This window comes from Chinchilla lanigera, unplaced genomic scaffold, assembly GCF_000276665.1.
Source record: "Chinchilla lanigera isolate Chin_1 unplaced genomic scaffold, ChiLan1.0 scaffold00094, whole genome shotgun sequence".
NCBI classification, from domain to species: domain Eukaryota; kingdom Metazoa; phylum Chordata; class Mammalia; order Rodentia; family Chinchillidae; genus Chinchilla; species Chinchilla lanigera.
In genome coordinates, this window is record NW_004955495.1 from 3729597 (window position 1) to 3753315 (window position 23719).

General features: G+C 58.0%; 4 protein-coding genes across 5 annotated transcripts in view; 1 reads left to right on the top strand and 3 right to left on the bottom strand.

The window, feature by feature from the left end:
- Positions 1 to 29: 29 nt before the first annotated feature.
- On the bottom strand, positions 30 to 1447 carry Rpl36 (ribosomal protein L36). Its single transcript, XM_005405761.2, has 4 exons — positions 1337 to 1447; positions 1067 to 1161; positions 230 to 364; positions 30 to 149 (listed from the first exon to the last, which is right to left on the bottom strand). The coding sequence occupies exons 2-4, from the start codon at positions 1157 to 1159 to the stop codon at positions 60 to 62; spliced, it is 318 nt and encodes a 105-aa protein (XP_005405818.2). The 5' UTR covers positions 1160 to 1161; positions 1337 to 1447; the 3' UTR covers positions 30 to 59.
- Positions 1448 to 2953: 1506 nt separating this feature from the next.
- Hsd11b1l (hydroxysteroid (11-beta) dehydrogenase 1-like) lies at positions 2954 to 4029 on the bottom strand (the record flags this gene model as incomplete). The annotated part of the gene is given in 3 exon segments (XM_013505053.1): positions 2954 to 3582; positions 3585 to 3770; positions 3772 to 4029. Coding segments are annotated over 3 exon segments (516 nt in total), but the record flags the coding sequence as incomplete, so codon positions are not given.
- A 3670-nt stretch (positions 4030 to 7699) lies between these two features.
- Positions 7700 to 9460, top strand: LOC102025592 (chromosome unknown open reading frame, human C19orf70). The gene is made up of 4 exons (XM_005405762.2): positions 7700 to 7906; positions 8511 to 8688; positions 8844 to 8895; positions 9225 to 9460. The coding sequence occupies exons 1-4, from the start codon at positions 7878 to 7880 to the stop codon at positions 9320 to 9322; spliced, it is 357 nt and encodes a 118-aa protein (XP_005405819.1). The 5' UTR covers positions 7700 to 7877; the 3' UTR covers positions 9323 to 9460.
- Positions 9461 to 14076: 4616 nt separating this feature from the next.
- Safb (scaffold attachment factor B) overlaps positions 14077 to 23719 on the bottom strand; it is a 31401-nt gene continuing 21758 nt past the window's right edge. The window contains exons 10-21 of one of the 2 annotated variants that reach the window (XM_005405765.2): positions 22994 to 23143; positions 22830 to 22912; positions 22484 to 22620; positions 22222 to 22310; positions 19809 to 19915; positions 17146 to 17454; positions 16511 to 16648; positions 16345 to 16387; positions 15132 to 15247; positions 14812 to 14918; positions 14474 to 14540; positions 14077 to 14391 (exon numbers count right to left, since the gene is read on the bottom strand). In XM_005405765.2, coding sequence (XP_005405822.2) covers positions 14262 to 14391; positions 14474 to 14540; positions 14812 to 14918; positions 15132 to 15247; positions 16345 to 16387; positions 16511 to 16648; positions 17146 to 17454; positions 19809 to 19915; positions 22222 to 22310; positions 22484 to 22620; positions 22830 to 22912; positions 22994 to 23143 — 1476 coding nt within the window. In that variant the 3' untranslated portion in view covers positions 14077 to 14261. The remainder of the gene's footprint in view (positions 14392 to 14473; positions 14541 to 14811; positions 14919 to 15131; positions 15248 to 16344; positions 16388 to 16510; positions 16649 to 17145; positions 17455 to 19808; positions 19916 to 22221; positions 22311 to 22483; positions 22621 to 22829; positions 22913 to 22993; positions 23144 to 23719) is intronic. The other variant, XM_005405766.2, reaches the window with a different exon arrangement.

Below are 23719 nucleotides of genomic sequence, written 5' to 3' on the forward strand. Positions count from 1 at the left end.
GGCGGGGGACAGAAGACGCCACCCAGGACTCTCTGCAAAGGTTTATTCCACACACGGGCTCAGTCCTTCTTGGCAGCTGCCTTCCTCATGGCGGCCAGCACGTTGCTCAGCTCCTCGCGCTTCCTCTTGGCGCGGATGTGCGTCCCCACCTGCGGCAAGGGGCGCGTCAGCCTGGCGGCCCGGCCCGGGCGGCCCTGCCCCACCGCACGGCCCGGCGCCGCCCGCCTACCCGTTTCTTGATGAACTTGAGGGCCCGTTTGTCCTTGGAGACCTTGAGCAGCTCCATGGCGCGCCGCTCGTAGGGGGCGAAGCCGCACACCTCCCGGATCATGTCCCGCACGAACTTGGTGTGCTTGGTGAGGCGCTGAGGGACAAGGCAGGCGTCAGAGAGGGGCTCGGCCGCTTGGGTTCGGCCTCGGTGTCCCGGGCTGCTCTCCGGAGTCAGCCTGCACCAGACCCGGGGTTCCATCCGCGTCACAACCAAAACGCGGGGCAGAAGCCGGGCGGCGGAGCCAGCCTTCAGCCCGGGGGCTCTGCGAGGCTGAGGCAGGCCGAGCAGAAAGCGGGAAGCCCCTCGGGACGGAAAGTCGAAGGGCTGGAGCTGCAGTTCAGAGCGAAAGGCCCAGGGTGCAGCCAGGACCCTACAAACCAAAGCGAGGGGCGCGCTCGCTGCGGAGGAGCAGCAGCGCGAACTACCCCGGGTGCTGGCAACGCTGGCACGCTGCCCCGGCGCTGTGGACGGCGTCCCGCCCCGCCCCCACGGTGTCAGGGTTGCCATAAAACCCCAACGAGTCAAACCTCCACGGAACGAACACAACACGAAAAGCCTCAACGTTTCCCTCCAACACCGTTCCCGGGCCGGCTCCTGATGTACCGAGCGAACTCCTGCCCACACGTCAAAGCCCCAGGCCTGCTCCGCCCCGTGCCGGCCCCGAGCTGCTCCCTCCCGCCGGCCCGGTGGCGCAGGGTGTGCGGGGTGTGCCCGGCCGGCCCGACGCGCCCCGCTTCCGGGAGCCCTCACGGCCGTCAGCCGCCCCGAAGCCGAGCCGCCAAGCCCCGTACTCACCCCGCGGCGGCGGCTGTGCCTCGGTTTGCTCACGTTCTTCGTCACCTTGTGGCCCTTGTTGAGGCCCACGGCCATGGGGTAGCGCAGAGCCATGGCTGGGGAGAGCGGAGGAGAAGGGCTACAGAACGCATTCGGGCTCGGCTCCCGCGGCCCGGAACCCCACACCCCGGCTTCCCCGAATTTGCTCACCGCAGCCAGCCACCTCCTAACCCACACAGGGGAGCCGGGGCCCTGGATGGCGTCGGATGCCGGCAGCGAGAGCCCACTTACCGGCCACTCTCCAATGGTTGCTGCAGCGGAAGGACCCGAACGCCCACGGAACTCTGGGATATCTACTTACCGCCGGAAGTGCTGCCCAGAGTGGCACGAAAGTAGCGGGCGCCCCCTTGCGGCGGGAGGCTCCTTGAGCTCTGCGCATGTGCGAATGGGTTTCTTTGAGCATGCACACTAGTGTTGCGCTGGTCTAGGCTAATTGGACCCAGTGGGCGTACCTGTGTCGCCTCTGTCTCAGGGTGGAATAAAAATTCGAGTTCCACCCCCGGCGCTTGTTCGCTGACCCTGCGCCCGCGATTTCAGCTCCCAGAGCCTGTTTCAGATGTGAAGAGCACCCGAAGACAGGCGTGGTGGTGCACTGCACAGGTATAATCTCAGCACTGTGGGAGGTGGAGACCGGAGGAACCCAACCAAGTTCGAGCCCAAACTGGACGATTTACCAATTAGTGAGACTGTCTCTAGACAGACAAACAAATATACATACATACATAGCTGGGGGTGTGGCTCGGTGCGAAGTCCTTGGTTTCAACCTCCAGAACACGCAGGAACGCGTATAGTGTGTGCGTGAAATAAAACCTTTAACAAGGGACTGATTTCAGAGAGCGGATGTGTTACAGTGCCTCCTGGTGGCAGGTGAGGTAATTTAAGAGGGCACAGAGATGGGACCCTAAATAACTGAATCAGATGAATGTAACAACAAACAGCGTCTGCGTTTTCATCCCCCCCTCCCCCCCCGCTTTTAGTCTTAGCGCCAAGACACAGTCTCAATTTGGGGCTGGTCTGAACGGAATAAGCCTTTCCCTCTGTACTGAGGGTTGAACCCCAGGGTACAGTGAGCAGCATCCCCAACCCTTTATTTAAAAAAATAATAATTGGGGGTGGGGATTTAGCTCAGCGGCAAAGCGCCTGCCTGGCAAGCGCAAGGTCATGAGTTCGATTCCTGATACCAGAAAAAAATTTAAAAAAAAAAAAAAGACTTAAAAAAATAATAATCTTCACACCGGGTCTGGTTAAACTGCCTAGATTCAGGCTCCAAACTTGCTGTCTTGCCCCTGACCCCTAGAATAACAGGCATAGGGCAGCCACCACTCGAGCTGGGAACAGCCTTTCTCATTTTAGAGCGTTGCTGGCCCACAGGGGCGGCTTTTTTTTTTTTTTTTTTTTGTCTTCTTGAGACAGGCTTTGCAATTCAGACTGGCCTTGAGCTCACTTTGTAGCCCAGGCTGGTCTTGAATTTGCAACGATCTTCCTGCCTCAGCCTCCCGAGTGCTGGGATTACAGGCGTGCACCACCACGCCCCATTTGGGGCAGCATTTTATAGCAATGTTTCCTTTTACTTTCAGCTTTTACTTTCACACCTGTGTTCTTTATAGCAGGAGTGCTTCACCGTTTGGGGCTCAAACCCAGGATCGTCCTGTCTCAGCCTCCCAGAGTACTGGGATGACAGGCATGCACCACCACGTCCCCCTGACTTCCTGAATGAGTTTCATTTCTGCCTTAGCCTCCATTTTTCCACCTGTGAAGTAGGTGTCAGGGTTGAGAATTCTGGCTCCTCTCCTGGCTCCTTCAAGTTACAAGGCCTACGGAACTTGAAATGTAAGCCACAGAGACAGGTGAGGGAAAATGGATTTTATTATGAAATGGGAGGCTGGGCCCAGCCCAGAACATGCTCTCTTCTCCTCCTAGGATCTTGTACCTGGCGCCATTGAGCGGCCCGCAGTGTCCAGGGTACCGGAGCCCCAGCTGAGCCAGCCAGCAGCCCAGGAGGGGCTCGAAGGTCAGGTGCAACATGGGGCTGCCTCCAGGGCGGCCTGGCCTGGCCAAGTCACACCACTCTTCCAAGCTCCAGGTCTCTACAAAGTGGAAGCAATAACCCTGCCACCAGTGCCAACCAAGAAGCCTGGGCTGACGCCTTACAAGTCCCCAAGAGGCGCGCGTGTCCAAGTGCTGGTAGCTGTCCTCAGTTTGCCCTTCTGTATTTTGTTTGTGCTTGAAACAGGCTCTCATTCTGTAGTCCAGGCTGGCCTCAAAGTTGTGGCCACCCTCCTGCCTCTGCCTCCTGAGTACTGGGATTACAGGCGTGTGCCATCACGCCTGGCTGAGCTCGCTCTTGGGCGTTTGGCCTTGGCCACCCTCTTGGAGGTCTTTCTGTAACTATATGGCCTGGGAACTCAGGGTCCAGCCGCGGCAGAGACACGGAGGTCCTGGCGGACGAACTAGGCCGGCGGGTGCGGTAGCCAGCCACGGAGCAGAAGCGCCCAGGGCAGAAGACGCAGGCGGCGCGCGGTGCTCTGCTGCGGATCACGGCCAGGGCCGCCCGGGCGCCCCCGCATACAGGAGAGCGTGGTGGGCACTGCGCCAGGACGCCGACCCCTGCACGCGCGCCCTCCCCTAACGCCCTCGGCGGCGAAGGTCCCGCGGCTCCAGTATGCACAGGGTGATGCCACGTCCACATGCTGCATGTCCAGCTCCCGCCGCAGGGAGCCAAAGTAGCGGTCCAGTGCGGACTTGGCCGAGTAGGGCGCGGAGAAGGACACCGGCACGCGGCCTGGGGCAGGCGGGCGCTGAGCGGCCGCGCCCCCCACCTCCCCAGGTGTGCCCGCCCGGGGAACCGCCTCGCCGCAAACGCCGTGAGCAGCGAGGACACCACCACCAGGGAGCCCTCGCTGTTGGTCAGGCTGGGGGCCGCACAGTCACTCGGCGGAGGCGGGGCCATGCTCCAGGGGGCGGAGCACAACACGGAGGCGGGGCGCCAGGCTGGGGCGGAGCCAAGGATGGGAGAGGGCGAGGCCTACAGGACGGGGGCGTGGTCTATAGGAATAAGGGGAGGGGCTAGAGGGCTGAGCTTCAGTCTAAACTCTCGCAAGCCGGGAGGAGGCGGTGCCTAGAGTTCAGGAGGGGCGGAGGCTGGGAGGGGCTCAGCGCCAGCATGGAGGATGAACCCCGGTGAGGAGCAACACTTTCATCGCCTCGAGGTCTGCAGCAGAGAGGCCGGCGGGTATCCTGCTGTCCCTCCAATCCAGCCCCTCACCGTGCTGCCTCGAGGCCTTTGCCCAGGCTGCTTTTTTTTTTTTTTTTTTTTTTTTCTTTTTGAGACAGGGTCTCATTATGCAGTTCAGGCTGGTCTCGAACTCGCGACGATCCTCCTGCCTCAGCCTCCCAAGTGCTGGGATTACAGGCGTGCACCACCACGCCCGGCTTTCAGGCTGCTCCTCTGCTTGGGATGATTTTCCCGCTATAATTTATCCGTTCTTTTGAGTTTCAGCGCAAGAATGATCTCTTCCCAATCCTGTGCTCTGCCAGGGCCCCTCCGCCCCTCAGCCCTGGGTCCTCTTTCCTAGAGCACCTTCCTGCCTTATCCCTCTCCCTTACCACTGGAACTCAGCAGCTTGGAGCTGTCTTAGGACTTAGCATTACCTGAGAGCATTTTGGGGGTAACGGCAGTACTGGGACTTGAACCTTTCAGTTTGAAGACAGCCTGGGCCACATAGTGAGCTCAAGGCCAGCCTGAACTACACAGCAAGACAAGAAAAAAAAAATTTTTTTAAATTCCTGAGTGATCACTGCCCCTCTCTTCTCCTACACTGTCAGCTCCGTAAGGCCAGGAAGGAAACAGAAATCCACTTTTTCTTCATTGCTGGATCTTCAGTGCCCCAAACCGTTCCACAGAGGAGGCTGACACGGAGAGCTGTGAGGGAAGTGTGCAGGGCGCGGTGAGCATGCCAGGGACACTGCTGTGCGTGGAGATCCCAGAGACCAGGCGTGTAGCGGAGGAAATGTAGAGGCAGGTTCAAATGTAAAGGAAATCTTCAAGCTTATGCTTCTGACACTATACAGGGGTGAAACTGGGAAGTGCAGCCTGTTCTCAGAAAATTACAAAATTTAAGGAGCCGTAACATCCCACTGCCACCTGCAGGATAAGAGCAACGCGGCCCGGGTGCGTCCTGTTAGTTTCCCTTGTTTTCAAGTTTTCCAGAGACTTATCACCTCAAGGACAGCTCAGCTCAGTCTTAGACAATGATTTATTCTTCCTGCTCTTCATAACCTAGACTTGCTTGTTAGAGGATAGTAGCCCCAATTAGCTTGCACAGGATAAGTTTTGCCTCGCAACATATGACAAGACGTGTGTAACCAACCGTGGAACATCCTGTTATCTGCCTTTTGTACTTCCTTCTAACAACCTATGTAAGTGATTGAAAAACCCCAAGGCAGGGCTGCTGATTTGGAACAGAGATTCCCATCAGGCTGCTAGCGTAATAAAAGTGCCTGCCTTCTGAAGTTCCTCGGTGCTGTGTCCTCCCTCTGGCCTGATCCCAAGTTCCACAGCAGCCGGATACCTGGGGCTGGGGCAGGGTGGACACAGACATGCCCAGGTTGCTGGGGTCAAGCTGTGACTTTGGCTGTGAAGGAGGAAGACAGTAATAGGCCAGTTCTTCAAGTTCTAGGGGCCGTGGGTCTCCCCAGAAAAGGATACAGGCCCGTCACATCTTGGAGTTTCTGTCCTCTGAAGTCCACAGGTCAGGGGGAGGGAGACTTCCCAGTCCAAAAGGCTGAAGTAGGAAGTAGGGTGGGGTAACCCCCAAATCTCCAGTCTCTAGATTCAGGCCTCCATCCTTCACCCCTCCCCCCTCTCCCCTGCCTTCTGGGCCTCTCTCCATGACATTCATCAGGCCCACTGTCCCTTCCTCTGCACCCCAGTACTCCCTGCTGGACCCCACGCTTGCCTGCTGCCAGCCCCCACCCTGACCCCCTTCTCACCCTCTCCTCTGGCCTCTGCCTCCCCCCCATGGCCCCCTAGCCTTCCTCTAGGTCAGGCTGAAGGCTATCAGGCCAGGGGGGTCTGGGCCTTGCCCTGGAGTCTAACGTCAAGTCCCGCTGTGGCGGGAAAAACTAAATCGACAGTAGCCAGGAGCTCAGGAGAAGAAAGAAATTTTATTAATGCTAGCGGACCCCAGAGGAGTAATCTGCAAAGTCTAAGGTCGTGATTACACAGAGCTTGTCTCATTTATAGGGTAGGGAACAGAAGTTACAAGAATGCGATAAGCTTTTTTTTTTTTTTTTTTTTTTTTTTGTTTTTGGTTTTTCTCCGGTACCGGGAACCGAACTCACGACCTTGCGCTTGCCAGGCAGGTGCTTTTGCCGCTGAGCTAAATCCCCAGCCCCGAATGCGATAAGCTTTTGCTGGAGGCCAGAAAACAGTGCAGATTTTGTGATGAACACAGTTGGATATGTAGCAAGTTGCTTGTAGCACGTTCACAGAAGTTTCAATTTGATGACAAATCATATAATTTTGGCCGAGTTCAGTGGCAGAGAACAGAATGACTGCAGCTTTATTTAACAAAATGGCTGCAGTTGGGTCAGGATTTCTGTTTTACCTCAACCCTGACTCTGAAGCTTTTAGTGCTCCTTGGAAGCCTGAACTCCTCAGCCACGCCCAGCAGTCCCGCGCTCCGAGCCCTCGCAGAGCCCTCTTCCCAGCCTGCCCTCCTCTGGCCTCGGGAGGACCGCAGGGGAGGCGGCTCGGGATGGATGGATGGACAGGCGGACAGATGGACGGGTGGATGGACAGGCGGACGGATGGACGGGTGGACGGACAGGTGGACGGATGAACAGAGGGGGTGGGTGAGTGAGTGGCTGAAGTGGTCGGGGCAGGAAGCAGGAGGAATGGGGGAACCCAAATCCTGGCAGGACGCACTGGCTGCGGGACCTCAGCCGGCCTCTGTTTGCCATCAGGACAAAGAAGGCGTCTGACCCACTGTGCACCCCCGACCGGGCACTTACCCACCCACCCAGACCTCAGTCCTGTTTAGCGGGCTGAGGTCCAGGCCTGGGACAGTCGCGAACAGCCCTCTAGCCTCCCTTCCCGGGGCACTCCTCCGACCACACTCTCTTCCATAGGGCCCGACTCACCGGACAAGGAGCCCACTCCCCCTCGGGGGAGAGGCTCGGCCACTGGGAAATCTGCGCCTGGGCGTTGCCAGGCAACCGCGTCCACTTGGATTCCCACGGCCCGAGTCTGGCCCCGCCCCCGAATAGCAGCCCCACCCTCAAGCCAGGTCACGTGACATAGGCCCCGCCTCCTCGGAACAATCTCGCCTTCGCGTTGCTGTTTCAACACACTTCTAGGCTGCTCTTCCTAGGTCAGCACCGTAGGTCCCTCGCGCTGGCGCGGGTGGATCTCGGTCTTTCACCTCTTCCTGGGTCCCCTTTAGGCTTCAGTCCAGACGTTTACGCCTCTGAAATCTCACGCTGGCAAGGCCGAGCTGAACTACATTTCCCAGAAGGCTTGGCGTAGGAGGGCTTGCTGGGCTTGTTCCGACTTCATTTCCCAGACAACTGTAAGGTGGCCCGGAATTTCCCAGGGGCCTCTTGGAGCGGGGCTGCACGCTGCTGCAGAATCTCAGAGCCCTAGCGAGACTATCACTCCCAGAGGCCTTTGCACTCGACAAGGGAGACTACACTTCCCGGAGGCCCTTGCTGCCCCGCGACCGGAAGCCTCGGGCGAGACGAGTGCCCTTGCGCGCGGAGCCAAGCGACCATGGCGGCTGGAGTGTGGTCGCTGATGAGGTGCGTGGGGCACCGCCCGAGCCGCCGAGGGAAGCCCTCCTGCTGGCACTCGTCCGCTCTGGTCGGGTCTCCACCTGCTCTGCCCTTCCTGTAGCGTCAGTCCACCTCCCATGGCGCAGAGTGAAACAGACTCACGGGGAGGGGGCTTCCCGGGGGCATTAGTCGCCACCCTTCGGCGTCTGATGACAAGGGGTCGCTGGCCTCGCTGTGCCCGACAGCCCTGCGAGCCTCAGTAGCCGCGTATGCGAAATGGGAATGCTCGCGGAATCCCGTAGCAGAGTGACAGACAGGAAGCGCCCCGGGACACTTAGAAAAAACCCGCGGGTTGCGGAAGCCTTCCGGGAGGTCGGGGCGCTTAAGGCTTCAGCATTCCTTTCCCTGCGGGACGTCGGGTGGCCCTCGCCCCCCTTCTGGCCTCGGTTTCCTAGTTGTAGTGAGTGGCCCTGCGTGGCACGGCGTGCGCCGAGTGCTGTGCCTCGCAGGGCTCGGGCCCTGTGCGCGCCTGCGCTGCCCCGCGCTTCCCCGTGAGCCCTGGGAACACGAGTGGCACCCCAGGAGGGGCGGCGGTGTCCCCTGAGCCGGGCCCTCCGCTCCCCGTCTGCAGGTTCCTCATCAAAGGCAGCCTGGCCGGGGGCGCCGTGTACCTGGTGTACGACCAGGAGCTGCTGGGGCCGAGCGACAGGACTCAGGCGGCGCTGCGGCGGGCGGAGGAGGTGGTGCCCCCGGCCGTGTACCACTTCTGCCAGTACGTGTGCCGGCAGACGGGCCTGCAGATCCCACAGGTACCGGCGCGGCGCGGGCGCCTGCAGCCCCGCTCGGTGTCGTCCGCACCGGGCTGGCTCGTCCTGAAAGCCTGCACCTCGCGCTCCACCTTTGGGGGTGCGGGTTGCTGCCGAGCCGCCCTCCTCACCGGCCCCTCGCTCCTCTTTCTCCCCAGCTCCCAGCCCCTCCAAAGATGAACTTTCCCATCCGAGAGTCCTGGAATGCAGGTAGGCCCCCAGCCTCTTGGGCGGTCCCGGCACCCAGCACGGCCCCCTCCCTGCCTCCTGGCCGTTCCTTCCTCCCGATCCCCCTTCCCGCTCCGGGTCTTCCGTGGCGGAGCGGGACTGGCCCGATGGAGCGTCCTCGGAGGGCTTCTGTGTGTTGTCGGGAGGGGAGGGAGGCTGTGTGCAGCCCCACCGGAGCTCATCCTGTGAGCTTGGCACTGCCCCACCTCTGCCTCAGTTTCCCTGGCAGAAGTGGTTGTCCGGGGGCCTCCCTGCGGGCCGGATGCGGGGAGTGGCTGCGCGAGGGACCCCACTGCGCGTCTCCCCCGCAGGCATTATCAAAGTGATGTCAGCTCTGTCAGCGGCGCCCACCAAGGCCCTGGAGTACTCCAGGGAGGGCTGGGAGTACGTGAAGGAGCGCACCAAATAGGGGGCCGCCCACCGCAGGCCACAGCCCGCCCTGCCAGCACGGGCGCAGGGCCAGCGCAGACCCGCCACTCTGGACTGGGACCCCACTCCGAGGGCAGCTCCCGGCCTTGCCGGCCCAATAAAGGACTTCAGAAGTGTTTCCCGCCCCATGTGCTGCCCCGGGGGGATGCAGGGCCTGGGCTTTTGGCTCCTCCTGGCCGGGCTTTGACCTTGAACGCAGGCCTCAGGCCACCCCTTTGTGGCCTGGCTGTGGACGCGGTGTGGGGAGTCACAGCAGGCCACCAGGGCTCCTGTCTGCAGACAGCGCTCGGGGGCCGGGGGAGGGCTGAGAAGGTGCTGAGCATGTGCCGGGCCTGGGGGGGGGCCCTGGGAGGGGGCAGAATTGGCTCTTTGGCATTGGGCTGGGCAGGAGCCCTGAGGCTTTTCTAAAACAATTTTTTGGGGTGCTCTACCATGGCACTGCACCCTCAGAGAGTTTTTTATTTGGACACAGGCTACTACTAAGTGGCCCAAGCTGGTCTCGACCTTACAATCCTGCCTCAGCTTCCTCAGTAGCTGGGGTGACAGGTGTGTGCCACTGTGCCTGGCTTCAGTGCTCTTTATTTCTTTTTCTTTTGAAAGCGATCCTTTCTGTCTCTTTCTCACTTAGGGCATTCTGTGTCCCAGGCAAGCGCTCACCACTGAGCCACACCCTGGCCCTTTATCTGTCTGGCTCAGCTCCTTGATGGAACCTTTGTCTGGTCCTGGCCATCACTGTGTCCCCCACAGCCCCGGTGATGGACAGCGCAGGCTGGTACCATGGTTAGGGCTGTTCAGGAACTCCTGAGCCCCACAGCCCCCGCCCTGCTGACCTTGGGGCCCTGCAGCCTGCATGTGCCTCCGCATGTTGGGCAGTGAGCACTGGGGAGTAACTTTGTCTAGTGGCTCCCGAGGGGTCCCTGGCACCCAGCCATGGGGAGCATCAAGGACAGTGATGGCCAAAAGCATGCTGGGAACCCAGACGGCAGTGTCCCCTGGCAGATGGCAGGAGGTGGGTTTGGGCAGAGACAGCATCCTCCCGGGAAGCAGGCCTGGGTCGTGGCACCACGCTGGGCTTTCTGAGATTGACGGTGCTCAGTTCAGGAGAAAGATTAGGAGAGATATTACAGACGAGGGGAGCTGTGACCGGAGGCCCCAGGCGGCTCCCCAAACCACCTTAATCTGCACTCCTGTAGGCCCGAGGGGAATCTCCGGCCTAGGGAGCAGGGCACCCACAGTGTCTGTGCCATGTGTCCCCTAGGAATGTGACCCCACAGTCACTATGGGCTGCAGGCTCCCCCAATCATTGGTAGGGATGGAGCAGGTCTCCAGTAAGCAACATGGGCACCACTCCCCTGCCTCCCCCAAGCCCACACTGGCCTGGCAACCCTGAAAGGAGAGAACTTGCTTGGCCTGATGTAGAGCCCACTCTGGCTGAGCATGGTGCTGGCGCACCTGTGATCTCAGTGCTCAGGGAGGCTGAGGCAGGAGAATCGCAAGTTCAAGTTGCCAAGTGCCACTCCCACTTTGACTCTGTGAGACCCTGTGTCAAAGTAAAAAGGCCTAGGGCTACAGCTCAGTGGTAGCATGCTCTGGGCTGGGTCCTAGTACTCCAAACAGCCCGCACCGTGCTGGTAGCCAGGTTTGCAGTGCACCGTCCCTGGGCACGTAGGATGCTGCACTCACAGCCCAGTCCTGAGCCTCGGCACACAGGCAGGGTTGGCACTGTGATACCGAGGCTGTGCCAGAGGCGGGGATGGCCTGGAGGAGAAGGGCCTGGGAAGGTACCTCTTGCCCCAAACACAACTCTCAGGGGTTCTCTGCTGAGCTGTTTCTCAGCTGCAGCATAAGCACAGGTGACCAGGAGCAGTGGGCTCCGGGTGGCCAGGGCTGCCGGGCACAGGGGCCACGTGGTACCAGCTGAGACAGAAGGTGGCACATCCCAGGCCCATCTGTCCTGGGTTGTGAGCAGGCGCTGAGCCAGCTTGAACCAGCTGGAGAGGAGCAGGTGAGAGCCAAGCACCCCACAGCCGTATCTTACTTTCAGCGCTGGAGGGGGAACCCTTGCTAGGCAGAGCATTCACTGCTGTACTGCTCCTGATCCTTTTTAAAAATTGTGATGAGGGCCGGGGATATAGCTCAGTGGCACAGCACCTGCCTGGCAAGCACAGGGTCCTGAGTTTGATCCCCAGGACCACAAAAACAAAACAAACAAACCAGAAAACCAAAGAAAAAAGAAAGCAAAGATTAAAAAAAACAAAATCGTGAGAGCGGCTCACTGAGCTGTTCCCTTCAAACGCCTTGTATTTCTGGCATCCCTAGCGCCGGGAAGATTTGCTGTGAGCAGTGATCCTGGTGCGGTGAACTTGGGAGCAGCTCTGTGGCCTTGGGGATTAGCCTTGGTGGCTGGGGAGAGGGAGGGAGGGTCAAGCCCCAGCTGCCTAGGGAAGGGGTTGCCCACCATTTCCAGCCGCCTCACCGGGACTCAGCCTGGCGGTCCGGAGGGCACTAACAGGTGAGGATGGGGCAGTGGGGGTACTGTGCCCAAACCCACCTGCCCCTCCCCCGCACCGGCCCACAGAGGGGCCTCCTACGCCAGGGTGCAGGCTGGTGGGCACCTGTGGGTCTGCCTTGCTGGAACTGGGCTGGATCTGCCCTCTGGGACCAGACCTGGGCATCAGCTTCCTGTGGAGCCATGGACCAGGATGGGAACATGCTGTGGGGACAGTCTCTTCTTATCCTACATAGTAGAGGCCACCAGGTTGCCTGTGGCTGGAGGCCGAGTGGCGCTGGTTATAAAACCCAGGGCCGTGCACAGGCCAGGCCAGTGCTGCCACCCAGCCACGTCCCCAGCCTGTGAGTGACACTGAGAACCCACAGGAGAGGCCCCAGGGAGGAATCACTGCTTGTGACAGCGGGTTCTCCCACCTGAAGCAATTCCAGTCTGCGCTGTTTCCCAGCAGTGAAGCAGAACTGGTCAGGGGACTGCGGCTGCCGTGGAGGATGGAGCCTGCGGCCTAAGCCCTGGAGAAAAGCATTTGATATGGAGACTAGAAACATGCTCAGTCCTTGCACCTGCTGCAGGGCCAGCATTTTTGTATTTCACAAAAATAGGTAATTTTGCCAGGCATGGTGGCACACACCTATCATCCTAGCATTCAGGAGACTGAGGCAGGATTGTTGTGAGTTCAGGGCTAGCCCGGGCTACATAGTGAGTTCAGGGCCAGCCTGAACTACATAGTAAGATATTGTCTCAAAAAAAGGGCCCGGTTGGTGCATGCCTATCATCCCAGTACTCTAGGTGGCTGAGGCAGGAGGATCACAAGTCCAGCTTGAACAACTTAACAAGACCCTGATTATTATCTTTATTATTATTTATTATTATTATTTGGTACCAGAAATCAAACTCAGGGCCTCACACTTGCCAGGCAGGTGCTGTGCCACTGAGGTACATCTCCGGCCCCCAAGACCCTGTTTCAAAATTTTGTTGTAGCTGTGTGTGATGGCCCAGGGTTCCGTCCCCAGTGCTACAAAAAGCACATCTAGGGAAACGTGTACTGGTATTTAGGTATGAAGCAGACAATGAGGTGGCTGGGTCACTGCGTGGATCCTGGTCCTTCTCAACACTGTGGCCTCACTGGCACTGCAGTCCCAGCGGGTGGGCTGGGCCAGGCCTGGCTGCAGGGATGGTGCGTGGGCCCCAGGATCTGGGCAGCACTACAGGCACTTGCCATCTATGGACCAAAGTTCTGAGTGGCTCGGCGCAGACTTTCTGTTTAAGACCATCTTTGTCTGGGCACAGGTCCTTTACAGCTGAGGAGACCCTTAGGCCAGGGGGAGGCCCGCTGTCCCGATCCTCCCTGCCCCGTTGCAGGGGCTGGCTCACCAGTGACGACATCCACTGCACGGGGAGAACCACACCGCTGTCCAGAGTGAGACGGCGGTAGCATGAAAACAGCAGGTGGTCACGACCGGGCCTCAGATTTTGGCAAGGCGACACGGAGTGGCAAACTGGGCTCCTGCTGAGGGAGGATGGCCGTGGAAGCGGCTGCATCCATGAAAGGACAGCGGAGCGAGCCATTGTGGACGGAGGCCCCAGCATGGCTCACGGGTTACGTAACACTAACCTCTTGAAATCTCAGTGAAGAACTGCTGTCCACATCGGATGTCTTCGGTGATCCAGGCCCAGGGTCCCCTGGGGGCCACCCCCCACTAGCGCAGCCAGCCCTCCTAGCGGTCTTCCCGCACACACAGGGCCCTGCTGAAGAACCCGTGCAGTGGGACTGGTGCCAAAAGGTTCAAAGGCAACAGACCCATGCGGGAGGTGTCAGGCCTGTGTCCCTGCAAGGCCACATTCGGCAGACAGCGGGATGCAGCTGCTTGGTCACAACAAAGGCGCCCCTCTAGGGCTCCCCAACGCTGCCCCACGCTGTGCTCACTGTGCTCGGCGGTGCAGACTGCCCTGCCTCCTCCGGGCCCGACCCCCGGGAATGGAGCTGCTCCTAGGGCCCGTGTGGCAACCTCAGGCCCCCGCATGTTTTAGGAGGAGGTGTACTTAGGGCAACCTGGTGCGCACACAGCCCTGCACGCAGCTCGGAGGGCCTGGCCTGTAGAGATGGAGCGGGGCTGTCCAGCGCTGTGGCTCCCCCGACACCCCGAGGTTGCTGCTCGCAGCCCTGGCGCCAGTGCTGAGCAGAAGCCCTCTCACTGGCGGAAACAATGAGATGATGCTTAGGGGTGTGTGAACAGAAACACCTTTATTACAAAAAAAACAAAACAAAACAAAAAAACAAAAATGAACTTTCACATTGTATTGAGCTACAATATGGCAGCAGATAAAAAAAATTATTTATACACGGTTTAAGATAACTCCTAACAGAACATACTCTGGTCACAGGACAGGAACACAGGCTTTGGAGTCCTCAGTAGCGGCGGGTGAAGCGGGCGTCGCTGGGTCTGCTCCCCCGGCTCTGTCCTCGGAAGCCGCCCTGCATCCCCCCGCGCGGGATCACATGGCCCCGCGACGCGCCGCCCGGAGCGAAGCTGCCGCGCCTGCAACAAGGAGGGCAGCGCTGTCCGTCCAGGCCCCCGCTCTCTGGCAGGTCCCCGTCCCCACCGGCCGACCCCGCCTTACCCTGACATGCCGCCTCGGTTCATCATGTGACCAGGCCCCGAGTGACCGGACATGCTTCTCTCTCCACCTGCAAGACAAGGACACTCACCCAGGGCACACAGCGGGGATGGCGGTGGGGGCCGAAGCCCCGTTCTGGGGTTCCCGGTTTGCTCAGGACTGACGGGGTTTGCTCATGCTGCCTTGGCACGTGGTTCATGGGTCACACACCCCAACAGGCGCAGAGCGTCTGTCCTGCTACACACTGAGGGACCAGCGAGGCCCGGGGCAGCACAGCAGCACCTCCCTCCCCGTGGGTCCCCACCCAAGACAAGGGGCGCCCAGACGAGAGCCCCGCTCACCCTGCCACCTCTTGTGGTCCCGGTCTATCATGCCCCCATCAGCAGCGCCCTGCCAGGCCCGGTCATCCTCCAGTCTCCGGCCGTGCTCCCCCCAGTCACGCCTGTCCCTTGGAGAAAGACACCTCTGATCTCGAGTGCCCCATCTGTAGCTCCCGCCCCGTGTCCTCCCCGCTGGGCAGCGGTGCCTTGGGGGACAGGAATGGGTCTTGCCCGATGCTGCTCGGGGGCTCTGTAGCGGCTGGAACCACCGCAAGCCAGGCCCTCAGCGGCACCGAGCTCTTCGTGAGGTGACAGGGCAAGGCCGGGAGAGGGACACAAACCTGGGGGGCGGGGGCAGTCCCCGGCCCTCGCTCATCCTCTTGTCGGAGCCGTAGCCCCAGCTGTCGCGCGAGTCCCGGCTGTGCCGCTCTGGCCCTCCGTGGCGCTCGGGGTAATGCTGGGCGTTGAAAGAGCCACGTGAGAAGGGAGTCTAGGCAGGCAGCCCTGGGCCCCATGGCTGTTTGGGCAACAAGCTACTGATGACAAGGTCATCAACTGGGGCACAAGCGCTGACGGCATGTGGGGTCCCTGAAATCAGGTCAGGCTCGGGGCATGGTGAAGAAAGGGACCCAGAGCTCCTGGCGGAGGCCATCCAGTCAGGTGGAGAATTCAAACTGCGGTGACAGTGCCTCACACCACATGGCTGTACCAAGGTGACAAGGCTCAGGGTCAAGTTCCAAGGGCCAAGTGGGTGTGGTCAGGGGCATCCTCCCACTCTCAGCGCAAGGCCAAGCCCAGAACGCCCCGTGCGCGCCCTGGCGATACTCTACACTCTGCAGATCTCTGCATCTGCAGCAAAGGAAGCGACAGTCACTCGGGACACCCTGCCCAAGCTGCGAGCCAGCTGCAGCGCTGAGGAGCCACCAGGGCCCAGTGTTCCCTGCGCCATGCGCTCGGCCTGGGCCCCAGGGCAGGGGCGCTGGTGGCGCAGACACAGCACACTGACCACACCGCACCCAGCCCAACTCAATTTTAGAGACAGACAACCTTGAGACAGGGTGCGCTGTCATCAAAGATCTTCAATTTCAAGGCAGAAAACTAGACAAAAGCATCTAGTAAGGACTCAGGACCATGACTTGGAACACTTTTGCCTACAATTAAAAATTTCTCCAACACCTGCCTGTCCAAGAAATCTGTCAGCAGTGCAAGAGACCACAAGGTCCCGCTAACTTTCTCTTCCAGTGCCTCCTTTCTCCCGAAGCCGGCTGTCACCTTCAGCCGCTGGGCCCAGTTGAGGGACTGTGTGCACACTGGGACGAGCACCACACCAGCTGAACCACACTAGGGCCACAGTCACAGCGCCTGGAAGGTCGCCACACCGTCACCAGGTGCAGACAGAGAGCACAGCACACAGGGAGCCTCTGCGTGGCTGTCTGCACTGGCGGCCGAGACCAAGCGTGAACCGGCCACACGCCACCCCAGACGTGGAGCCTCTCCCCTCCCACACTGGCCTCTGCTGCGGCAAACAGAGGCTGCAAGTGCGGCCTCACTTACCTGCCCTTCTCTTTCTGCCATCATGGACCTGGAACCTTCTCTCCTGAAAAGGGGGTAAAATCATACTGTAGGGCGAGGAAGAGGCCGCTCAGGCCCTGCGCGGAGAGTGACATGTTTCAGCAGGCACACCCACTGATGGCTCGAGTGGGCTCCAAGGCCGACTCACCTATCCACAGAGTGGTTGGGGTAGCGACCTCGGTCCCGGTGGTCAAAGTCGTGGAAGCGGTCCTGGCGGCTAAAGTCGGAGTGGTAGCGCTCGTCCAGAGCCGCCCGCTTGGCCTCTGGCCAGTAGGCATCGTCCCTCCTGGAAGAGACAGGACAGAGGCATTTCCTCCACAGGCTGCCTCTGTGAAACAGGTAAAATAAACTCCACATTGGCCCAGGGCCCCGTTGTCACTCTGAGCTCAGGGGCTGCATGACTCTGTCCTGTCCTGCGTGCCCAGGCCACCCAGGCAGGGAGTGCCCCCAACAGGGGTGGGCACACAGTGCACTACAGCTGGGCCCCACCGGAAGGACAGCTGCCACCCTTTGGCATGTTCTCGGGGCAATGGACAAGGATGGCACCGTTTTCACAGGCCGGTCAGAGTGGGGACCCCAGCACCCAGTCTGTGGAGGCCCAGAGCCCCACTGCAGGGAGACGGCCTTCAGGAAGGCAGGCTGTGTGTTACAGGGCTCCGCCGTAAACCACCGCCCACATCGGTGCGTGCTGCTTTGGACGCCTGAGCTCTCCCAGAGCTGCACCTGGCACGGCACACACTGCTGCTGAAACAGCACTGGCTGGCGGCCGGGGCCCAAGCTCACCGGCTGTCCAGGTCGTAGGGCCGCCGCACGGCAGGCCGGCGCTCCTGCTCATAGCGCAGCTGCTCCTGCTGGCGCCGCAGCTCCTCGCGCTCGCGGTGGATGCGCTCCTGCTCGCGCCGGCGCTCCTGCTCCACGTGCATGCGCTCGCGCTCCAGCCGCTCCCGCTCCATGCGCTCGCGCTCCAGCCGGTGCCGGTGGAAGGCCAGCCGCTCCCGGGCGATCTCCAGCCGCTCCCGCTCCTCACGCTCCCACTGTGCCTGCAGGCGCTGCTCCCGCTCGCTGCGCTCCCGCTCGCTGCGCTCCCGCTCCCTGGAAGACAGCACACTGCACTGGGGGGCACCCTCCACCCTGGCAGGCTCATGCTACAGGGCAGAGGTGTGGGGCTGCGGGCACCTGTGGCTACACGAACAGAGGCGCGGGGGCCTGTGTGTGACTGGCCACATCGTGAACCATGTGCCTCGATTTTCAGGCGGTCGGATACCAATTGAAGAGATACTGGACCTTACTTTTGCACAGTGAGTCTTGAAAAGGGTGCTGTCCCTTTAACCACCAGCTTCAATGAGATGCTGCGAAATGGGGCTGGGGCACAGGGCGCTCCATAGGACAGGTACAGGACCTTGGCCACTCCCTCTGACACTGCCATGGCTACCGTGTGCCCTTGCGCCTCCACACAGAGGGGCAGCAGGTGGACGCCTCTTGATCTCTGGCTGTGCACTACCAGGCACACAGCTACAGCAGCGGAAACACTCTCCTCTTATTTTGTCTGTCTTACACTAAAGGCCACGCGGGAAGTCGGTCCAGCCTGCGGGGGCAGTTCTCCCACGGCCCGCCTCGGTGGGGGCGGCACTGGGGGGAACCAGTGCCTGGAGAGGAGGCTGCGAGGTGCCGGAGCAGGCCGAGTGAAGCTCCCGCTCTCCACGTCGGCATCCGTCCAGCTCACAGCCTTTTGGTCCTCTCTGCCGTGACTGTCACAGCTGCTGTCCATTTCTCTACTGGGCTGCTCCTCTGTTCTCCTTTTACTACCTCCAGTCACTTTCTTCCCATCTGCCACACCTTCGACTTTATGGTTTTCCTTGGCACAGAACAGTAAACTCCTCCCTTAGGGCTTTTAAGGCCTTCTAAGCTCCCATTCCATCAACACTTTCATGCTGGACAACCAGTTTGATGGTGTTTTTGTGGTAATGAGGATGGAGCCTAGGGCCTCTACACTGAGCTATATCCCTAGCCCCTTTTTTAAATTTTGAGACAGGGTCTTACTAAGTCACCCAGGTTGGGCTGGAACTTGTGATCCTCCTGCCTCAGCCTCTCAGGGTGTTGGGATGACAGGTGTGTGGCACCACACCGTATTTGCTTTTTTTAAAGAGTATATTTTTAATTTTGTTATTTGTGTATACACAGACATATGCACACAAAGTTTCTCTTAAGAGAAACCATGTGGTATTTAGGCTTATGTTGAACTTATTTCACTGAACACTATGGTCTTGAGTCTCCATTTATTATGCATGCCTCAAAGCTATCTTTATTGCACAGTATATATACCCCTGTGCATGAATGACATTTTCCTTATCCGTTCATCTGCTGATGGGCACAGTTTCCAAGATCCAGCTATTATAAATTGTGCTGCTATAAACACCACTATGCATGTGTCTCTAAAATACGCTCATTTTAACTTTTTAGAAAATACTTAGAAGAGGGAGAGCAGGGTCAAATGGACTTCTACTTATACCCAGTTTTCAATAGCCTGTTTTTCTGCTCAAATGTTGGTTCATGCTGTCTGCTGACAGTGCCAGTGAGGCCTGGTCCACACGTGCAGGGGTTCAGGTGTCCTTGGAGTTGTCCTGTCTTCAACAGTGGGCAACGCTATGAGGGCCCTGCACTGCTGATCTCACAGCCAAACTGCTGCTGCTCCTTGCTCTGTAGCCGCCAGTCCTGTACCGGGCTTTACAGAGACCCCTCTTCCAGCACCCCTCCCATGCTTAGCCTGTTAGCTTTCAATTCTTTTTTAAACTGATGCTGTTTATTTTTTAAAAGATACTTTAAAAACTGCCCCTGAAGCTGGGAATGGTGGTGCACACCTGTGATCCTAGCACTTGGGAGGCAGAGGAAGGAGGGTCGCTACGAGTTCAAGGGTTACGTAGCGAGCTCAAGGCCAGCCTAGACTACATAGTGAGATTTTGTCTCAAAAAACAAAATACAGAAACAAAAACAAAGGAATAGCTTCTGGATAGGAAAGATAAATTAACTGGACCCCAAAGTGACCAATAATTGTTTGATTTTTTTCAAAAGCGTGACATCTTTTCTGGCTAATTTACAGAGGTCTCAGGGTGCTCTGTGGGGCTGGCTGTTTCTGCTCCCCTTTGCCCAGCCTCTAAAGTAGCCTTGGTACTACTGCATGCTAGCTGGCTCTACGGCACCAGGAAGAACTCCACCTCCTGCCCCTGCTACCCTAGATAACCTCTGGGAGAGAAGGGCCCATCCACACATGCCCTGGAATGGGCTAGGGATGACAATCACACAAAGTAGGTCCATGAACAGAAAGCTAAAGGACCAGGAGGCTAAGGGGACTTTCCACTTACAAGGATTGTGGGAGTCCTTACAGGACTCGGCTACGACCTCAATCTAGGGTCAACCAAACTTGCGAGGGTCTCTAGGTCCCGACTCACCTACGGGACTCTGAGTCTCTTGACTTCCGAGGCTCTTTGACCTTATCAAAGGACACGACAGACCGCTTCTCTCTGCTAGCCGATTTGCGATCCTGGCTTTTAGAGGCCTAGTTCATCAAAGAACACAAGAAAGTTAAAATGGAAATGACAATGAACAGAACAGGTGTGTCCATCTTAGCAATGATATGCCCCCCCCTTTTTTTTTTTGATATGCACTTTTTGTTTGTGTAAGTGGTACTGACGATTGAGTCCAGGGCCTCTGCACTGAGCTACAATTCTCCATCTTTAAAAAAAATTTTTTTCTTTGCTGAGTTTCACTAAGTTGCTAAACTTGCAACTTTCCTGCCTCAGCCTTCCAGAGTGCTGAGATTACAGATGTGTGCCAACATGCTCCGTTTTCAGGTTTACATGATGATTAATTTAATGAAACAACTGGAGAATGAGATGTTCTCTTTCTGAAGAAACTGTATCCCAGTGTGGTGATGCATCCCTGTAACCGCAGCACTCTGGGAGGCTGAATTAGGAGCATCACAAGTTTACGCCAAGCCTTGACAAGTCAGCACGCCCGTCTCAAGAAATAAAAGGGCTGGAACGCTGCGCAGTGAGAAGGGCCCATTCAATCCCCAGCACCACGAACAGACCGCCAAGAAGCCTCAAGTTTCACAGTTGAAAGTCACAGATTTTCTTTGACATTTGTGGCTAAAATATGATCAAATATATCAAAAAGGCCAAAACGGAACTGAGTATTTCCCTTAAAAACATTTTACGAGATCAGTTTTCTTTTATACTTTATCTTGCATTCAAAACATATTCTTTAATTTTTTCTTTCCTTTGTACCATTCAGCAACTTTTCAAATGAAGCCACTTCTCACGCTTAACGAAAGGCAGGCGCTTTTGCCGCTGAGCTAAATCCCCAGCCCCACGATTTCCTTGTTGAGACTACATTTTAAAGACAGCTCCCCTTCCCAGTGCGAGAATTCTTATTTTTGCATTACAAAACAAGGGAAAAGGCTCCAAGGTAGTGAAGTAGCTGCACACACAGACTGAAAGTGCCTGGGACAGAAAGGTGGGTGCACGCAGCTGTGAACCACACGGACATGGCACAGGAGCTGCGGGCTATGAGCAAGGTCAGTGCTGGGCTTGGTGTCTGGGTGACTGCTAGCTGTAAGGGTGCCGGACTGGGGTGATTCCCTGTGACCAGCAGTGTAGTTTAGGCTGAACAGCTCCTTTCCTCTTGGGGGTAGACAGCACCAGGGTGCTGACCCTCCACAGGCTTCCCCAGGTACGTAGGGCCCATGCATGCGGCTGCGCCCCTCTGCACTGCACGGGGAGCCCCTCAAGCAGAGTGGTGGTTGGTCACGGGGCAGCTGGCACAGCAACCTCAGCCCCCGCTGCCATCCTTTCTCCAATGATCACTGCAGGCCGCCCTACCCCAAATGCTAGTCCACCGGACACCTAGTGGAACCCCAGGAGGTGCTGAGCGTGGGGCCATCTGGGGAACCCCAGACCCAGGTGATAAGGCTATGAGGCTGTGAAAATGTAACAGGGAGGCAGAAACCACAAGCCGCAGCCTGGAGACGGGGCCGGGAAGGGCCACTGCGTGGGCAGCTTAGAGCGGCTCGAGGAAGGAGAGCGGGGGAGATCACCGCGCACAGCTGCTCCCACGTGTCCTTTTCAGTTAGCTTTAGAAAGTAAAGAAGTAGCACTCGGAAGGCTGAGCAGGAGGATAGCTGGGAGTTCGAGGTCAGCATGGGCTACAAAGTGAGCTCAGGGGTAGTCTGAGCTGCATAGCAAGACCCTGTCTCAAAAAAAAGTAAAGCAACAGCACAAACCGACACCCGCACAAAACCAAATACAAAGAAAATCTTTAAAATTTTTTCTTTTTCGTGATGTTAGGATCAGAACACAGAGCTTCTGCAATGAGCAACCAGTTCTTTTAGATTCCCCATCCCTTTAAATTCTCTTTGTGTTCTGGGCTGGGTTGCATCTTTCACTACTTCTTGGGGTCCTCCTGTACCACTGTGCCTGGCTTCTTTGATCACATGTATACAGGAACTGCACGCTGTGCCCTTCTCCTTCCTAAGACAGTCTGCCTGTGCCACCTAGGATAGTCTTGAACACTGGGGCTTAGGTGATCCCCCTGCCTCAGCCTCTTGAACAGCTGCACCGCAGGCATGTAACAGCATATCTTGTTTCCTTTTTCTTTTTGAGACAGGGTCACTATGCAGTTTGGGCTGCCCTTGAACTTGCAGTGATCCTCTTGCCTCAGCCTCCCGAGTGCTGGGATTACAGACTTCTACATTTTGGTGAAAGTCAAGAGCTTTTTCACTAATTCAGCTTAAGAATTCCCTAAATACACACAGAAAAGGCATAAAAATAAGGTAAACGCCCTCGATGTGAAACTATCACTTACTCTCTCTTTGGATCCGGACGTTTTTACGCTGATAACAGGAACACCCTTCGATTTGTCCATCACCACGATGCGCTCAGTGCCTCGACTTCCTACAGGAAGATGGGGAAGTAAGAACCAGGCCCGGCACAAGAATAAAGTACCCTCAATGCTACGCAAGGGGAGTTGGGTTTGTGCTGTCACCGGACGAGAACAAATTAACACACCGCGCTGGCTGGGGATGAGAAACCAGATGAGCCCTCCCGTGCGGGGGGTGCACGGCTACCTGACTTTGTGGCTCGAGATCGCTCTGAGGAGCCTGGCTTCTCATCTGGGTCTTTACTCTTTTCTCCACTTCCATCTTCACCCTTTTTGGCATCGTCTTTTCTGTCAGATTTATCGTCCCTCTTAAGGCTCAAGGATCTGTAAGCGACAGCCAAGGACCCCCGAGTCACAGCAGGGATCTGGGGTGACGGACCAGTCCCGACTGGACCCTCCCAATGAGCACTGAGTGACAACAGTGAAGAAGTTACCTCCCACTGTCGAGGACACAGCCTTCTGACCATAGGAAACCAACAGCCCCAGCCTGCACGGAGGAAGGCAACAGAGACCCCTCGCCAGGAGAGAAGTACCTGTCACTGGTGCTTGACTTCTCCTTCTTGCCCTCACCGTCCCTCTTGTCAGAGGTCTTCTTGCTGGCTGGTTCGTTTTTTGCCTGAAGGAGAATTGAGTGCAAGTGCCACCTCCTGCCCCGCCCCGGCCCACCCCAGCCCGCCCCAGGGAGCCAGGCGCTCACTTTCTCCACAGAGATCATCTTTCCGTGCAGCTCCGTCTTGTGTAAGTGGTTGATACATTTTGTTGCTTCTTCCGCTGTGGACATGGTGACAAAGCCGTAACAGCGAGCTCCAGGACTCCGGGCATTTGTCACGACCTTGGCGCCCACCACCTGAAGGAGCGGCAGAAACTGTTCAAACTGGAGGTGCAGAGGGGACCCCACAGCCATTTCCTTTGGGACAGGGGATCACGTGAGTAGGAAGGCTCAGGCGGTGTGCCGGCCTGGGAGCGGGGCTGGCGGGACACCACGTGCCTGAAAAGTGCCACATGCGACCTGGGAGAGGGAACACTAGTGTCTCATCACTGCTCCTCCCTCTCCAGCCCCTTCTCTATGCTCTCAGGGAGGCTGAGGGCCAGAAAGAAGGCAAGACAATACCAAGTCCTGCCCACTTCCATCGTGCTGTACAGGCAGGAGACAGGACCCCGAACTAGGACAGAAGACCTGTGTGCACCCCAAGGCAGGCAGATCCCCAGAGAGCCACACCCACACAGGTCAGGCTCCTGACCACCACCAGTGACACGATTCACAGCTGTTTCAGCCACTATGGCCAAGTCTTCAACGTGCTGCTTGCTTCTCTGAACAACTCTGGTGCACTCAAGGGACGCCTGCTTTTCATGACAAGAACACACCATGGCTCAAGATAGTCCCATGGGTACCACAGGCCACTGACAGCAACCGCATTCATGA

Excerpts from the sequence above, each read along its gene's own strand:
- LOC102025592 (XM_005405762.2), top strand. The coding sequence starts at position 7,878 with ATGGCGGCTGGAGTGTGGTCGCTGATGAG. Across the intron at positions 7,907-8,510 it reads GGAGTGTGGTCGCTGATGAG|GTTCCTCATCAAAGGCAGCC; the intron begins GTGCGTGGGGCA and ends CCCCGTCTGCAG. Across the intron at positions 8,689-8,843 it reads CGGGCCTGCAGATCCCACAG|CTCCCAGCCCCTCCAAAGAT; the intron begins GTACCGGCGCGG and ends CTTTCTCCCCAG.
- Rpl36 (XM_005405761.2), bottom strand. The coding sequence starts at position 1,159 with ATGGCTCTGCGCTACCCCATGGCCGTGGGCCTCAACAAGGGCCACAAG. Across the intron at positions 365-1,066 it reads GGCACAGCCGCCGCCGCGGG|CGCCTCACCAAGCACACCAA; the intron begins GTGAGTACGGGG and ends CTTGTCCCTCAG. Across the intron at positions 150-229 it reads TCAAGTTCATCAAGAAACGG|GTGGGGACGCACATCCGCGC; the intron begins GTAGGCGGGCGG and ends CCCTTGCCGCAG.